The sequence below is a fragment of the Ischnura elegans genome, chromosome 2 (genome assembly GCF_921293095.1).
Source record: "Ischnura elegans chromosome 2, ioIscEleg1.1, whole genome shotgun sequence".
NCBI lineage: Eukaryota > Metazoa > Arthropoda > Insecta > Odonata > Coenagrionidae > Ischnura > Ischnura elegans.
This window is the reverse complement of record NC_060247.1, coordinates 87,393,692-87,410,899: the sequence shown is the minus strand read 5'-3', so window position 1 is coordinate 87,410,899 and position 17,208 is coordinate 87,393,692. Positions and strand designations below refer to the sequence as shown.

The window sequence follows — 17,208 nt, the reverse complement described above, 5'->3', positions numbered from 1 at the left end:
TGCCTTTGGGCGCCTATGCGAATACTGCCTTTGTTACCTTATAGTAGACATGGTTATAACCTATATGTGATATCTTCAGCTTGAGGTTTAATATAGTGGAAGGTATGAATTGATTAAAATTAGTCTCACTTTTTAATTACTTTCAGTGAGAGCCCAAAGCATTCTATCTTACTTAGTCCGTAATTTGCTGGAATATCAACCAGAAAATTATCTTGCTCATCACAAACTCTGCATTTTGAAATATTGAGGGTTGTTCTAAAAGTTTGTGGGACAATTCCTCCAGCATTTAACTAATTATTATATGTTTATTTGTTCCTGGGCTACTTAGATCAATGGAGAAGACTTAAGGCAGTGTAGAGCATGCCCTGTAGGTGTGGTGGGTTTTGGTTAATTCATTGCTGGGTTGATGGTTTTTCAATCAAGCTTTCGAAGGTTAAATATTGCCCAGTAGCTAAGACACTACTGTCGGGCTCTGAGACACACTATTAACCAGTGAAGAGTTTATTCCTGTGTCATTCTATTAGTATTGGGTACTGGAAGCAAAGGTTAATTTGGCCCTGTGGTCGTATTTGGCCTTGCATAAAAAATTATGATAGCTCTTTAATTGCTTTTAGGGAAAATTTGATTTTTTTATTTCAATGTATGGTTTTCTTAAAATATCAACATCAAGACGTTAACACAGTTAGGCCATGGTTCAACTTGTGACCCATTAGTAATTATGTAGTACCTATAATTTTTTCCTCAGTTCAAGTACTTGTATTTTTAATTTCTTTAACTTTCTACTAAAGAAATTGTTCTTCAGCTCTCACAAATTAAGTTTGTACTTTTGGAGAAGTATTTTAACACTTGAAAATGGTTTCTATTTCATAAGGTCTCACAGTCTTTTTTCAGTAGTGCTTGAATCAAGTTCTGGGAACATCAAATGTATGACTTAACGTTACCTTACCCATCAAGCAATGGCCTGAAACTTTAAAATTAGGATTTTTAATAAAAACTTCTCTAAAATCACATTGTAAGAGTTTTATAAGACCAATGGGGAGGTTTTAAAGTTATAGAAGTATTTATGTAAGTATGTATATAGGAGTATTTAAAAGTTGTAAAAATTAGGCAAAATTATCCTGTGCTTGCCGTACCTAAATTCATTTGCTTAAAGAGAGAGTTTTAGATCATGGAATTTATTAGTTTGTGTTAGGCAATGCCTGTGAAGCCAAATGTACCCAACAGGTTGTGACAGAAAGTTTCTTTTTTCCTCCAGAAAGGCGATGCTGATCAGTTTCTCAATAACTTTTATAATTCCTCTGTTCATTATCATTTTAATATAAATAAAATAAATGATTAAATCCTTTGCAATGATAAATTTTATGCAGGTATCCATGTGATAAATCCTTGTGAATATTACTTTTCACTCCATAATCAATGAAAAAATATGTACTCATTTTATGAACAAAATATTTTTTGTGACTGTATTTGGAATTTAGTTTGGATATTAGATCAGGTGTTATGGTGTAGGTATTAAGTGAGTAAATTTTGTGCAATTTAAAGGTTTTGCTTTAATTTATGTGTAATAAAATGTTGAATCTTTGTGTAATTAACCTCCTGGATGTCAAGTGATTATAATTTTTTCTGTGCATTGGTTTACAAAATGAAGTGAAAATAATCGAAGATGATATATGTATTTTGTCATCAAATAATTCATTTAATAACTATTTTCTCTTTATTATCACAGTATGTTTTGGCTTTTTGCCTTATTAAAAATCTGAACATAAGTTTATTTAAAGTAATATTTTGATATTTATCTTTTGGTCGTAGTTGTTTGCTTTATCTTCTGTGTGGTAATTATTTGTTGACATGGATTCATAAGCAGATACAAAAAATGGAAATTCCTTTTTGTGGAATGGCTTCAGTATATTTCCTTTGTTTTATGATTTTTATGAAGTAAAATTAATTCATAGATGTAATCATTTATCAAGTTTATGATTTGAAAGGAGTGCAAATTGAGTTAATAGTCTCTCTAAAATTGACCTTAACCGCAAATTTAAATATGAATAAAATAATAATAGTGTAAAATGCTGTGAGTGGTAGATTGTTAAACTTGTACTACTTTATTTCCCATTTTGTGTTAAGTCCGAGACGGAAAGTGCCCCAAGTACAGACCCCACGGAAGCCGGACAACCTAAGGTAGGATTTAATTCCATCGATATGCTATAATTGTGCTTCCATAATGTCACTATCAGTCCTTAATATGGTTAGATTTCACATGCCGTGTAATTAAAGATACAATAGCTTGAGAAAATAGGCTTGTGAGCGTTGGAAAAAGTGCATAGTTTAGCCTTAAATTTTTATACATGGTTCAGGCATTTATGAATTGTATTTGTTCCCTTGTTGAAGTTGTATACCTACATGTTAAAATGACTGTGACCTTTGATTTTGCTTTGTATTTTTGTGTACAAAACAGGAATATTCCTCCTAGGAGAAACAGGTATGGGTTTTACTTACTAAATGTGCTCTTTATTACTTCAGGGTATTGGCTTTTCTATTGATGGGTTTATGGAATCATTAATTCTTTTGGGCAGAGTTTAGGATTTATGGCTTATGAGTTAGATTTAGCATGTTCTTACCGCAAAATGTATTTAATGCTTTGCATGTGGGGGCATACATAATTTCTTTTGTGTGCCTCCTATTACTAACTGTATTTTAACCTTTACTGTTGATACACCTAGTATTAATTAGTTATGTCGTTGTTCCACCTGTTGTTCCCACTGTTTAAATAGTTACTTGTTCTCTTTAAGATCCATACATGTATCACAAGGTTACATGTTATCCTGATTAGCAGGTGTTTCATGTGATGTTATTCTCTCCCTTTTCTCTGGTGTATTAATCAAATAATTATATTGTGATAGTTCTCCATTTTGCACAAATAGAATAGAAATTTCAACAATTCATTGCTCTTTAAATTTAATTCATTTGACTAAACCTATAATTCGGTACCTGTCATATATCTATCTTATCCCAGGTTGCCAGTGATGGCTGGTAGTACAAGAGCTATTTCTGATCAAACAACTCCTGAGAGTGGAACAACCTCTGATGCAGCATCACCAGCTGTTTCACAACAACAAGAGTCTTATAAGCGTGCTTCCTTTGTTGAGGTAAAAGAATGGCACCTATGCTACTGTGCAGTTTTGGTGTTGTTTAAATGTTATTCAACTATGGTCAGCAATTCAAAATTTGTCTTTGATTAGAAGCTGATTATTTTTTTTTTCACGCTTTTTCTTGCGCCTCTTATGTGAGAGGCTGTTTTATTTTCATTTTAGTATTTTAAAGTATAAATTAATATAAATTTGGTACATCATTATTTTTTACTAAAGCCCTGATTAGCCTATGTATTTTTTCTCTGGTGAATGTTACTCAAATTTGGTCTCAGCAACAGTCACTGAGCAGTATCATGAATTGATCAATGGCAAATATATGAACTGATGTGTGAAATGGGAATCAAAGATGTTTCACAATTTCATTTTGAAGTCATAAATTTGACTCTTACTGTTCCTATTGGTTTGAAGTGCACTTTTTACATTTTAATGTTATTCTGCATTGGTTAAGTGCTGGTTCTTAATTTAGCAGCTCTTGCAGGATCTCATAAATACAATGCATTGAAGGTAGCAGCCTGAGTGAGAAAAAAAAATATTGAACAACATTCATCTTTATCATCGCTGTGAAACTTGAATATATGCAAGCTTAAAATGCTCATCGTTATCTGATTAACAAGCTTCATAATTACATCGGTGAGAGATCATGTGTGATACTCACCCCAAGGAATCTTGTCGCCCCTCCCTTGATGTCTTTTCAGGGGGAACAACAGTCGTCAAAGGAAGGCCCTGCATCTTCTGCAATGAAGGCTGCCTTGCAGGGTTTGGAACAAGTAACAATAAAAATTACTGCTCCTCCTTTCTTTGGCGATCTTTGCAAATTAACACACCCTCCTCCTTGGAATTGTGCTATACCATTTTATTAAGTACTTTCCCTCTCCTCGTCAGCTTTTGGTGATCTGAAAGATTGGTTGGGCTATCTGTTGAACTGCAGTTGAAATGTCTTAGTCAAGAACTCATTCCCATTGTTGTTTCTGAAGTGGAGTGTGTACAAATATTCAGACAAGTTAATGCAGCCAGTGCATGAAATTCCTCCCCCAGAAAGTCTTGAGATCAATGTGATAGTTCTATTGAATGTATATATAGATTAGTTGTGCAGGGTGACCAGTGATTCTTGATGACTTAAAAAGAGCCATCATACTGCATATAATTTTAAGAGTATGGTGAGGAGAAATTTTCTTATAAATATTATTTTTTAGTAACAATTTTTAATGATAGGTGGAAATAAATTGGCAAGGATTCATTTTCCTCAGGTGTGGAATATGAGAAACATCTCGGCTTCACACAGTGAGTCGGGGATCAGATTGGTGTAGCGTTGTCTTCCCACCCAATGTGTCAGAGTTTAAATCCTGGTGGTGGCAGAGATTTTTCTGAGTTCCGTGATCCTTGCATGAGTGCTTTTGATAAGAGCAGGGTAATGCCAATGCCAGGTCCCTCTCCACCCTTCCCTCCCTACCTTTGCCTAATGTAAATTACCTAAATTGCCAGTTAAATACCATAGCCGGAAGGTAATATGTAGTATGTATTTTGTGATCAATACTATGTAGCTAAACCTTTTCTTCAGAGTTTTTGAGACCTTAGAATAAATACAAAGAAATTGTATTTGGGAAACAGTGCATCACCATGCATATCATAATCTAAACTGTCAGACTGCCAAAATATTACTACTGTATTTATGCCCATGCTAAGCTAGGATGTGGTATTGATGGTTTGTAAACCAGTTATCACTTTAGGTGAAGATTCTTTCTGGGATATATTTATTGACATCATCCTAAGAAACAAGTTGTGTATTTCTTTGTTCCAGTTTTCTTTTTTATCATGGTGAATGAATTCAACTTTCTCATCCATAGTGTTTAACTCTCATAAAATGCCATGCAATTTAGAAAAAGAAGAATTTATAATGTTCAAGGGAAATTTTGCTCCATGAAAACTATAAATTCCATATTCAGTCTACATGAATTGCTACCTTTTCATTTCCTATCTTTCAATGCAGTAGAATTTATGAAATTACTTTCTTTAATTTCAGCCAGTTTTTAACCTCTCTTTCTGAGCCGACCATTGAAAATAATGAAAGCCACCTTTATATTTGTTGATATGCTTAAAAAGCACTGAGTGGTTTTCAGGATTTCAGAAATGAAGAATTTTCATAATGCACGATCTTGACTTGGAAATTTTAATCGTTAACTGTTTTCTTCTATAAGTCGCTCAACTTCAAATTTTATGTTTGAATAGGAAGATATTTTGGTCGTGAGATTTTTTTCCTGTGACTACTTTAAAATTGAAGAGGTAATTACTGGTCACCCTGCCAAGATGTGTTTAATTGCTTCCCTAGCAGTTTGTTGAAGGGCCAGTGAATTTATGGGTTGCTATCTTGAAGCTCTTGGACTGGACCAGTGGGCCTTACTTAATTATTCAAACTCTTCTGCTTTTGTTGTATTCTCCATCGAAGACTATGAGAAAAATGAAATGAATGGTTTAATTTGCAACTCCAAGGAAATTAATTTTATTATCGGGTGCTAAAGGACCCTTGTAGTATGGGATTTATTCTTGAATATTTAGAGGTAAGATACTTCTGAGAATTATTTTCATACTTCTAGTTAGATGGCGGAATTTTTAAATTGGTATATTTAGGCCTCTTTATGTTATAATTGAGATCTTCCCCAGAGGGAATTTGATGTGATGTCACAAGCAAGGATGCTTTTTTAAGCATTTTTAAATTTCCATTTTTGAAGTTGTTAACTTACTCAGCTCTAATGTTGCAAATTAATTGCTGCGTGATGCCAACCTGAATATATTTCATCAGAAACTACCATTGCACAAGTACAGGCATCATGTAAATATATCATACTCTCTTTAAGAGGATTACGCTCATGAAATTCTGCCAAGTTTTCTTCAAATCTTCCTAGCCTTCATTCCTAGGTTCCAATTACATATTTTTTAGGTGAGGGGGTGTGGCTAAAGTAAGTGTGGGTGGGTGGAAGGGAAGCTTCAGAGTATGTCACTTTCCTATGACCAATCAGTAAACAACCGAGCCTAAATGTGGCTTAGGACCAGTGGCGGATACAGATGGGGGGCACGCGCCCCTCCCTTGCGGGTCCGGCCGTATTGCCAAACATTGCAGAACCACAATTGTGACTTTTTTATATCAAAAGATGGCATTGTCTTATATATGTGTATGATTACTTAAGTTAAAATTTTATTTTACTCTGCCTGTGACTTGATTATTTTTTATCACGATAAAAGCAAAGGCAACTCAATATATCTTTTGCGCCCCCCCCCTTGAGTGCTTTCTGTATCCGCCACTGCTTAGGACATCAGATATTCAGATCCACTCAGACTTCCATCATGTTAACTTTGTGAGACATTTGCTCTACTCTCAAACCTAATACGTATTTCCCATTGGTGCCCCTGTTATAGGTATTTTCCATGTAAACCACTAGGACAGATATGCCTTTCACCCACTCAGGGAGGGGTTTTAGCAGGTTGACTCAGGGGCGGATCCAGGATTTGTTTCTTGGGGGGCACAAGCAAGGCCGTGTCCAGGATTTTTTTCTGGGAGGGGGGCACAAGGATGCCTCTTAATACAAAACGAATGCAATGATAATGGTACTTAATTAAAATCTTCCATATTTTTTAAGGTTCTGGGGGGGGCACGTGCCCCTGTGTTCCCCCCCCCCCCCCCCCTAGATCCGCCTATGGGTCGACTGACTCATTTTTGGGGCCACCTTGTAGGGGTTGTCCTCACTCTTCTCCAAATATATGAGGACCTTTTATATATGTATTAGGTATATTTTTATATCATAGGACCTATTATAGGTATATTTTTTCATCACTGCACCTAAGATACCCAAGGTTTTCCTTTAAAAAAGTATATGGGAGTATGCACATTTGGCTATTCTAAGTCACTGCTCTGTGTCTTTCTCTTAGTTCTCCTTCCCCTATCTGAAAAGCCCACCGTCTGTATCGGAGCTGAATGAAGCCACCCTCCCCCACTTGCTTTAATCTCGCCCATTCACTAAAAAAGAAATTTGGAACCACATATAGCTGATTAACTAATCTTAGAAACCTTGAGTGAAACATACTCCCAGTTAAACAGCATTTTACTTTGCATTGTTTCTCTACTGGTTTCTTTCCTGATTGTTTATAATCATTTAATAGGGTGGTTTCCTATTTCTTTTTTATTGCCTAAATCGAAAGATTATTACTCCTGGAGTATATATTTCACGCTTTTAGATTTTTTTAATCACGATACATATCTATTTTTTGCGATTAAATGAAAAATGAACATTTTCAAGCACGCGAAAATGAGACGGCTAAGTATGAATGCTGGGAAAAGTCCGTGTGACGTCATTCTGGTTCTGGTTGCGACCATTTGAGACCACCTTGGTGTGAGGCTATGAGCACCGCTACGATGCAGGCTGCTAGTAGGTAGCGCTTGGCTTAAATAAGGATTATTAATACCCTATCAAACTAAGGAAACTTTCCGACAATAGGCAATTTTAATAAGTGGTTATTAAGAGATGTTTCCCTGAGCTCAGTGCCACATGCATGCATTGGTAATCTCAGACGATGTAAAACTCTTATCTACTCGTATAGAAACTAGGTCCCTGTGATGTCACGTGGAGTGGCATTGCATGGGCACCAATCTGGCCTTTTTCAAATGAGGTTAAAATTGACCATTAACAATCATCTAAAATGGGATTTCTAAAACCAAATAATTTGTATATTATGAATACTCTAATGGTGGGTAAGGAATAGCAATCACTTGTGTGGGGGTTCAACCCACACCTTATACCAACTTGTTCAGTCCAGGAACTGTTCAATAGAATCTCATAAAATTTTGATTGGCCCATGTATGTTGAAGTGTTTTGAGTCTCAGATGTAGCATTCATATACCCTATCATCATTCAAACATCAATAGAATCATAATTCTAAGGAACTCTAAAATGATGCCTTTGTTGTTGTTTGTTCACGAATGAAATAGCTGTTTAGCTGAAAGTACTGCAGTTGATAGCCTGACAAGACACTACTGAAACTGAAATAATTTTCATTGCAGTTAATGCCTGTAAATGCTTCTTGCTTAGTGATTGATCAGCTTAAAAAAAATTATTGATAAGCCATAAATGTATAAAGCTGTCAGTGTAACTACGCTTCAATTTCCTTCGCTTAGTGGGATTTTAAATTAAAAATTCACAACTCATAATAAGATGCATTGAAGCAAAATTTGGTTGTAAATTTGTATAAATTGCAAACAATTTGGGAAATTTGGAGTTTGTTGTTTTCTTATGTGGAGGCATTGTTCAGTATTATTGCCAATTCGGCATCAATGCAGGATTTAAAAAAGTTTCAGCTCCTGGGTGGTAAGATTTTTGTGTCTCGGGCTGTGCGTAGTTGAAGATGTTATCTATGAATAGAAAACTAATGTGGCAGGTTTCTTTCATATTTAATGTTTATGACTTGCATTTGAGGAATGCATCAGAGTGGGATGTACGGAGTCACTGGGATACCTGAGAAGTGCAAGTCACTGCTGTGGGTTATGCAACTCAATGATATCTCTGTAATACGTTTTTAGGGCTGCCGTTACTGTTAAATATTTGGAAAGTAAAATGTGGGAACATGTTAAAAGTATATATGCTCTTCTAGGTGTAGCAACTATTGCATAAAAATGCTTTTAAATTCCATTGCGGTTAGAGCCATAAAAGATATCAGTCGTTATGAGTTCCACTTCTTTTGTCTTCCAAGTATTTTCTTTTTTCCTTCATAATGGCATATTTTACAAGAAAAATAGAGATAATCAAACTTAAAGATTTGCTTTATAAATGATATGATCCAATTAAGTATACACAATAACAAATATAAGTGAAACTAGAAATTTGGATGAAGAAAGATCTGAGGTTTTCCCGGCGTATGATGATGTTGAAGCTGTTTCGCGTTTTCGGGTTCTCCATCTCTGAGCAGAGATGGAGAACTTCAGAGCTTATTAAAAAAAAGAACCTCATCCGGTGGGAAACCCGAAACAACTTAGAAATTTGGATACTTTAATAGACATAATTAAATCTCATTGCTAGTGATAGTTTCACCTAATATTTGATAACATACTTGTTTAGATAAATTGTACCCAGTGACATTTTAGGTGTGACATTTCGTTGTCAAAATTACAGTCTTAAATATTCAAGAACACAACAACATTGTTCGATATTGTACATTATAGTGGCTGAGGAATATAGGTTTTGATTATTCAAAAGATTATTCTTTTATTATTCTCTAGTAATACCTATTATGGTGAAAATTAACTATTCATGTGGTAGTGTACTTTTAAATCAGATAATTCTTTGAAACAGACAATGGAGACATGCAGAGGGGAATGACCAATTTTTCTAAGTTTAAGAAACTTGGATTGAGGATGAATTAGTTCAAAATAATCTGGATAAATATTTTGATCATTTCATATAATTATACGTTGGAAAATATGTGAAGGATCATATTCTCTTTCTTGGTGACAAAACTGAATGGGCTTATCAGCTATGCCTTTTACAATACCTCCCATTCTTCCTTTATAATTTGATGTTTGATATTGTCCTTCCTCATACATTTGAGCTTTAAATGTTATTTAAATCATATACATGTTCTTTATCCTGCTGTGAAATTTTTCTTTGACCAGGTCTGGTGCATGGGCTTAACTATGAGTAGGGTTTTTTCAGTACACCTCTAATACCTGTAATAGGATTGGTTGATAAATGAATCCTGTAGGGAATGCAACATACGTACCTTATACCATGGTCACTGCAAACCCCCTTAGGCTTTTTCAGATCAAATATGTATCCATTGTACATATAACGTTGATACTCTCTTCTAGGATGAATTGGTAGTTAAATCCTAAAGCTTGCACTTTTTTTACCACTAGATGAAGGATCAAGTTTCAATACCACCTGCCTTGGTAATGTTTGAGTGTGTAGGGGAATACATATATAATTATTATAAATATGGTAATATATCTGTGAAAAGATAATATGAATGTTTTTCAATAGATTTGCATTCATGTACGTGGTTTTATATGCTTGTTATCACTCTTATATAATTTTCCTAGTATGGAGTTGGTAGATCATTTATATGGCTCCGGATTGTTTTAATTTCCAGTTTCTAAAATATTAATTTGCTGATGGCTTAATATTTTCCTTAAGTAGGTAGATCCTTTATGAATATGTACATATATTTGTTTTCCTTTTTTTACCTTATTTTACCTTTTAGTATGTGGGATCTGATTGACATGCTGTAATAATTATAACACAGCATAGTTTTCAGAGAGAGATGTAAGTAAGGGTAGTATGAAAGTGAAATCACTGGTGTGTAAATATGTGAAGCACCTTTTCAAGGAATTTGAGACAAAAATATTTATTACTGCATTAACATTTACCTTCTTCAGCACTTAAGCAATGTTCAGCATACATTTGGCACCCTGTCATTGTCAGACTATGATTCACTTATTGATGCATACCATAGGCTCTTTCAGTGTAAGTTTAGAGTTTTTTGTTGTTGATTTTTATACCAACGTTAGTAAGCAGATAAATTTCTTGGTGATTTAAAAAAAATATTTTAATTCTCATTAGAGGTTTAGTCAGGCCCTAGTTAAACTTAGATTTTTAAAATGTGAATTCTTGACTTTTAAGTATGGCATTTCCAGTTTATCTGTGGGTTTTGTTATGTTTTTTTAATCTGAATAAATTTATTAATTTTATTTACTACAGTTGTTTTGCTGCTATTTTTTTCTCATCCAATTCTATTTAATGGCATTACTGTAATTTTTCGGCATAACGTCAAGTGAGTTAAATTCATATATTATGCATGCCTTATAGTGATCCTTATTACACTCAGGATGGATTTAATTTATCATGAGGTTAAGTTTTCACAAGAAAGAATTATTATTTTCTGCTGTCAGCAAAGAGAATTTTGTAAACTGTGATATGTATAATGCATTGAAACTTGAGGTGTCAGTTTTTTAATATACCTACTGTGATTTTTTCCCTTTTGTGCCCAGTGGTTGCACCAGCCCTGGCCATAAATAACTGTCCCATCATTTATTCATAAATTTCAGAATTCCTTTTAGCCTGCACTCCATGAAAGTGTTGTCTTGTAGATTTTCCTTTGCTTATGGAATAAGTTTCTTTCCTCAAAATTTAGTGTTTACCAGAGATAGAAAATTATCTTCATGTCATATTAGTAGCAAATCTTTTTAATTCAATACATGCACTAGGATTTTTTGACTGCCAGTATAGAGCTTTTATGTGATAGCTACTTCAGGTCTCCCGCTTTTCTAGATTTTCCATCTCTGGTCCTAGCAGTGCTACTCTGTTGTGATATACTTTGAGTGATGTGGAAATTCCATTCTTTTGTTGAAAGCTTATTAAAAAAAAAAACAAATTTATTCCCATGTGTTGTTAAATCTTGCTTGGTCTGATTTTAAATTCTTTTGTCATGTTAGTGTTGTTTTTTTTGTTGCTAACCATTAGATTGCTCCCACACCTTAGTGCTTTAGTGACCTCTCTCTATCTTTGAATTCCCCTCTAGACTGGATTTGTTGAGACTCTAAACCCTCAGTACACACCAGGGCATCCTATTTCCCCTGGAGGAGCAACAATGGAGGAGAGGCTAGCTTCCCTGCAGCTTCAGCGTGAACTTGAGAGTGCTCGAGCAGAAATAACTGACCTTCAAGAGAAATTGGAGACATTAAAAGGTGGGAAAATATGTATTTGATAATGTGCATTCATTGATAATGTATTATGTATATATGTAAATATTCCTTTTGAATTAAGATAGTAATTATTTTTTTTACTCGTCAGTTGCATTGGAAAATGTTGGTGAAAGTGACAGCATTACTGTGATTGACTCTTCTAAAATCTTTGTTTTAATGAAATAACTTTACCATGTTAATTTTTTTTCTAAGTAAATTATGCTTAATAAACTAGAAAATGTTGTATAGAACAAGTATAAATTTCAGCAAATTATTAGTAATATTAATGGTTTTAAAGGCATTTTTCACAATGTCTTTATTTCTCCGTACAATAACTAGGTATTTCTCGCATACAATTAGTCATTTCTGAATGTCACTTAAGAGTTAAACTTACTTATTTATGTTACAGCTAGTTTCAATATGTAGGAACCATCACCAGGTACTTATATCATTGAATTTTTTACCATTAAATATGCTCAAACAAAATGGGTGTCGGGAAAGTGAGAGGGAAGGACTGCGTATAGTGTTGCAAATCGAAGGTAGTAGTGGGGTGCTTCTTGGGAATATTTTTGTGTTAATTGTTCATTGTAAAGGCACAGTGGGAGACAAATGTTTTATCCGCAATGACGAGGTGAAGAAGAAAGTTTTTAAGTTATGGAATGGGTTGATTAAATAAAATGTGATTAAAAATGTATTCTCTCCTTTGATTTCTTGTCATCTTCAACTCTTGCCTTCTGCTCCCTTGTATCACTATTTGCTATTAGTTCACCACCATGTCTCTCCTCCAGCAGTTATGAGGAGGAGGATTAGGTTACCTTCCCACTTTCAGTAGACACTCGTTATTACGAAGTTCATGGGACCAAAAAACCAGAGGTTCATAATAACAAAGTTCGTATGAACGTTTCTTTAATGAATTGTTGAAAAAAAAGCATATTTTTTAGAGAAGGGAAAAAACTCAAATGGACGTGTAAAAATCTCCCAAAGCTTGTCCGCCTTTCAAGAAAATTTATCACTGTTGGTGGGTGGGAAGGGGAGAGTTTCACCGCGGAGACCAAACCCCAGCCTCTCAACTGGAATAGCCAAATTCACACACACATTCACTCACACAAACATTCAAAACAAGATCTTTTGTGAGGGCTGTAGGGACCTCAACTTAGGCTTATTTTTCCACTAAACCGGGAATCTTCACAGGGAAAGGCATGCTAAGGATACCCAGTGGTTTATAGATACACCCAGTCACACACACACATTCACTCACCCACAGACGGCGTCACACTTCCGGGAGAAAATAGCTCCGAAGAGAGAGTGGTCAGAGATCAGCAAGGGGACGAGGAACAAGATGAATACGTATTTCGGCATACAAAGGGGCCTTCTGTAGTGTGCTGAAGGAATAAGGAAGCACTTCCAACACAAGGCTGAATTGGTCCCTTCATTTTCACCCCCATTCTTTTTCCTATTTAATGTAGGTTGTCCTTCCGTTGCTCTCCATTTTCAAATGTAAATGTGAGAAATAAATTCTCTATTGTATTGTATTGAAATTAATTGCTCTATTAAGACGCTAGAGGTCCTCAAACTCTGGTGTCTTGCTTTTTTTACAGCCAGTAAATACAATTGCTTATTTGTGGAACTTTGTAGTAAAGTTCATTATGTAACCGCTGACTGACCGGGACTGAGTTACGTAATTTCATAATAACGAAAATTTGGTGATAACGTTTCTTTTACAATAGATTGGATAGGCATTTTCATCAGGATCAACAATTTGCTTCAACAATTTGCATTTGGACCAACAATTTGCTAACAAGAACTTCATAATAAAGTTGTTTATATTAACGAAATTCTACTGTAGTGAACACCTCAAATGCTCTTGGTCACAGTTGCTTTAAGACCTTTCTTGCTCTGATGTACAGCAGCACAATTGTTGCACTTCAGATTGTAAACAACTAATTGTCTAAGTTCAATTGGCTCATTGATAAACAATAAGCAGAATGTAGAGACTCACCACTATAGGGAAATAATTTCTTCCATTTTAGTACCTTACCCTTCACCAAGTCTGTCACACATTGAGCAGTTTGAATCCCCCTCCTAAATGCATTGGGAGGTTCAGTCATAGGTGTACTCGTTTCAAACAAATCCCCATAAAATATTCCCCCTTTCAAGTGAACCTCTCCTCCCCCAAAATATGTAAACCTACCGCCTTGTCCTTCACTATGCAGTCAAGCTGAAGCCAAGTTATTTTCTGTTTGAGGAAAATGTACAAAGTTATTTAAGTAGTAGATTTTGTTGACTCTGAAACAACATTACATCTCGTGTTTATCCCAGCCTCAGTAAAGGGATAGCACATTGGTTGTGTGCAGACATGTATATATTAGGGATATGAACGTAGACCATATTGTAGTAATAAATTATGTCTTGTCATGTTATACATACTGAAATTGTTTTTTTTCTCGTAATTTTAACATGAAATTATTTTTATTGCTTCAGTTAAGCGTATGCAGGATAAGGAGCGGTTGAAAGACTATGATAAAACTCGTCTTCAGTTGGAGCACATGATGGAATTTAAGACCCAGATCATGAATGCTCAGATAAACTTGCAGCGTGAATTGCAGGCTGCCAAACAAGAGGCCCGTGAGGCTAATGAAGCACGGGAGAGGCATGCAGATGAGATGGCAGACTTGGCGGAGACTGTGGAAATGGCTACACTTGACAAGGAGATGGCAGAGGAGAAGGTTATTATACTTTTTGCCATTTTGAATTCAGCTTTATGTTTTAATAGTATGATTTTTTTAATTCTAGTTTTTGATGACTATATGTGTGGGGCGTGATGCCAAGTGACTTCATGAAAGACTTTTGAATAATTGTGTTACATCAATTGATGTCATTTGCATTTCTTTTTCATTCACCTTAAAATTTCTGTACAAAAATTGTCAAATTAGTAGTACTCAACAAGAGGTGGAACCAATCCACAGGAATCATGTGCATCCTATATTCATTGATTTCAGCGGTATAACATCAATAATTGTTCTAAATTCGTATTTATCAGGAGTCCTATTCATCTCTTTTAAAAAATCATTCTGAATTTGTTAGCTCAAACCAGCTAATTGGCGTTATCAAAATGTGCTGCCCCTAACTGGGAGTGAATTATCAAACATAAAAATTGCCTGGTGCATATTTTTAATTAATTTGATGTTGCAGTTGATTTTTGCAGACTTATTTTTTTATCTGATGGTTTGATTTTGCTTTGTATCATAGGCAGAGACATTGCAGCAAGAGCTTGAGCAGTACAAAGAGAAAGTGGAAGAGCTGCAGGTTGATCTTGATATCTTGAAGGCAGAGGTGGCAGAACGTGGAGGTGAAGGAGGCGGAGGAGGATCGGTTGAAGGTGCAGCCACAAGTTTGGAGATCAAGCAGCTTCAGCAACAAAATGCTCGTCTAAGGGATACCCTCGTTCGGTTAGTAGCTCTCATGAGTACCACTGCTATTTGTTACCTTTGATAGCCTATGAAGATGATGTTGATAGCCTATTGTCAATGATCAATTCAAAGTTGGCCAATCAATTAATATGAAAGTTCTTAAGGAAATGGTGATTCATTGTTTATTTTTGGGTGCTGCTGTGTTGTGCTCATCTTCAAGATTCAAGCTTTTGTGGCATCACAGGTCTATTTTATTCCAAGTTATCCTCAGTAAAAATTTTATTTGGTCCTTATAAATATCTCCGAAGAACTATTTTCCTTTTTTTGCCATTTCATCAAAGGGCATAGCTGAATAAGAGGGTGAAAAGTCCTCCCTCCAGGATTTTTCCTGTACTTAGGGCATACAATTTGGGATAAAATAGGACTAACACTAATACAATTTACAATGTTTTTTAGGTACCGCGGACTAGAAATCATATTTTTTATGCGGTTTGCACCATTTAAAACCTTCTTTAATGGAGCAGGTGTCCATTTGTTTTCAAGATTTTACAGTGAGACAAGGAGAAATGGCATCGATTTGAAAATTTCTAGCATGTGTTTCTATAAAATATTTTTGAGAGGGCCACTGAGAAAAAATGTTTTCCGGTGGCATTTTAAATACCTCTCGGCTATTGTATTGGAAAAAAATTTTTAGGTGGTGGAACATTGTGAAAAAAATTAGGATATGCGATTTTGGCCATTTTATGCTGTTTCCCTAAAATTTAGCTCCATGATGATTTTTTAGAATCTTTGCAGAAATTATTTTCCAATCTTTTTAAGGTTCGGAGTATGTGCTTATTAATCTTTGAATTACGAATATGTATGTGTTTCAAATCAAGTTTTGCTACATCATTTATAAGTATGGGAGTTTTCTACTAGCTTTTCTTTACCCCTTGAATGCTACTGTAACAAATAGATAATTTTTTTCCTACTCCCTAGGATGAGGGATTTATCTGCCCACGAAAAGCATGAATTCCAAAAATTGCAGAAGGAAGCAGATGAAAAACGGTCTGAAATAACAGAACTTAGTCGAACAAAGGAGAAATTGAGTTCTCGTGTGGAGGAGCTTGAGAGGCAGATCAGTTATTTGCATGAACAAGTAAGTTTTTCCTATATTAGTGGTGCTTACTTTGGATTTCTACAATTTGCTTTGTGTGAGTCTTCTTCAGCAAAAGAGCATATTCCTGTTCATGTGTTTATGTTCTTTCGTTACGAGTCATTTTGGAGACCGGGATTGCTGTGTTTGCTCAGTCAAATAACTTTCACTTCAGATACTTGGTTTCAGTTTTCATTGCTGAACAAAAGAACGAAATTTCTTATTTGAGTAACCTGAGTCTTAATATATAATAAGATAAGATAGTAAATAATTTTTTCGGTGATATTGTATTTTTAAAACTAAATTCACAAATTTCTGTTAAAGTTGAAAAGTTGAAGAAAAATGAAAAAACTGTCACACTTCAAGTGATAACTGTGGATTGTTTGGTCTTGAAATATAATTTGGCCGAATAATTTACTACCATCTACTTTTTGTGATGGAGGCAGAAAAAGTCATTTGTAAGAAGTACTCAACAGGTTTCCATTAGATTATCAAATTTACATCACAATATCATTTATTTTACCATATTTTGGGATTCCCCTTGGTTCAGGACGGTGGCTTTTTACTTTATAGCTATGATATTTTGAAGTCACATTGTTTGTATAATTCGGAGTCTACTCTGTATGTATACCTTGGCTGGAAAATTATTAGTAGTGAAAGTAATCATGTATAATCACTGTGAGCCTTTTTCAATTTTATACATCATACCTTGCCTTTCTTGCCATTCCCTGCTTTGTCATCCTTTCTGTTCACTTTTGATGTTAAAAATTTGATGATAATACTTTTTATGCC

The 17,208-nt window shown here is 34.9% G+C and overlaps 1 protein-coding gene across 9 annotated transcripts in view; it reads left to right on the top strand.

Moving 5' to 3' along the window:
- Positions 1–17,208, top strand: part of LOC124154109 (dynactin subunit 1) — a 55,709-nt gene that overhangs the window by 17,621 nt on the left and 20,880 nt on the right. For 3 of the 9 annotated variants that reach the window (XM_046527634.1, XM_046527631.1, XM_046527628.1), the window contains 8 exons: positions 2,125–2,178; positions 2,456–2,479; positions 3,014–3,146; positions 3,845–3,916; positions 11,709–11,874; positions 14,353–14,597; positions 15,121–15,320; positions 16,260–16,419. In XM_046527634.1, the coding sequence (XP_046383590.1) occupies positions 2,125–2,178; positions 2,456–2,479; positions 3,014–3,146; positions 3,845–3,916; positions 11,709–11,874; positions 14,353–14,597; positions 15,121–15,320; positions 16,260–16,419 (1,054 nt within the window). The remainder of the gene's footprint in view (positions 1–2,124; positions 2,179–2,455; positions 2,480–3,013; positions 3,147–3,844; positions 3,917–11,708; positions 11,875–14,352; positions 14,598–15,120; positions 15,321–16,259; positions 16,420–17,208) is intronic. The other 6 variants (XM_046527637.1, XM_046527636.1, XM_046527633.1 and 3 more) reach the window with 3 other exon arrangements.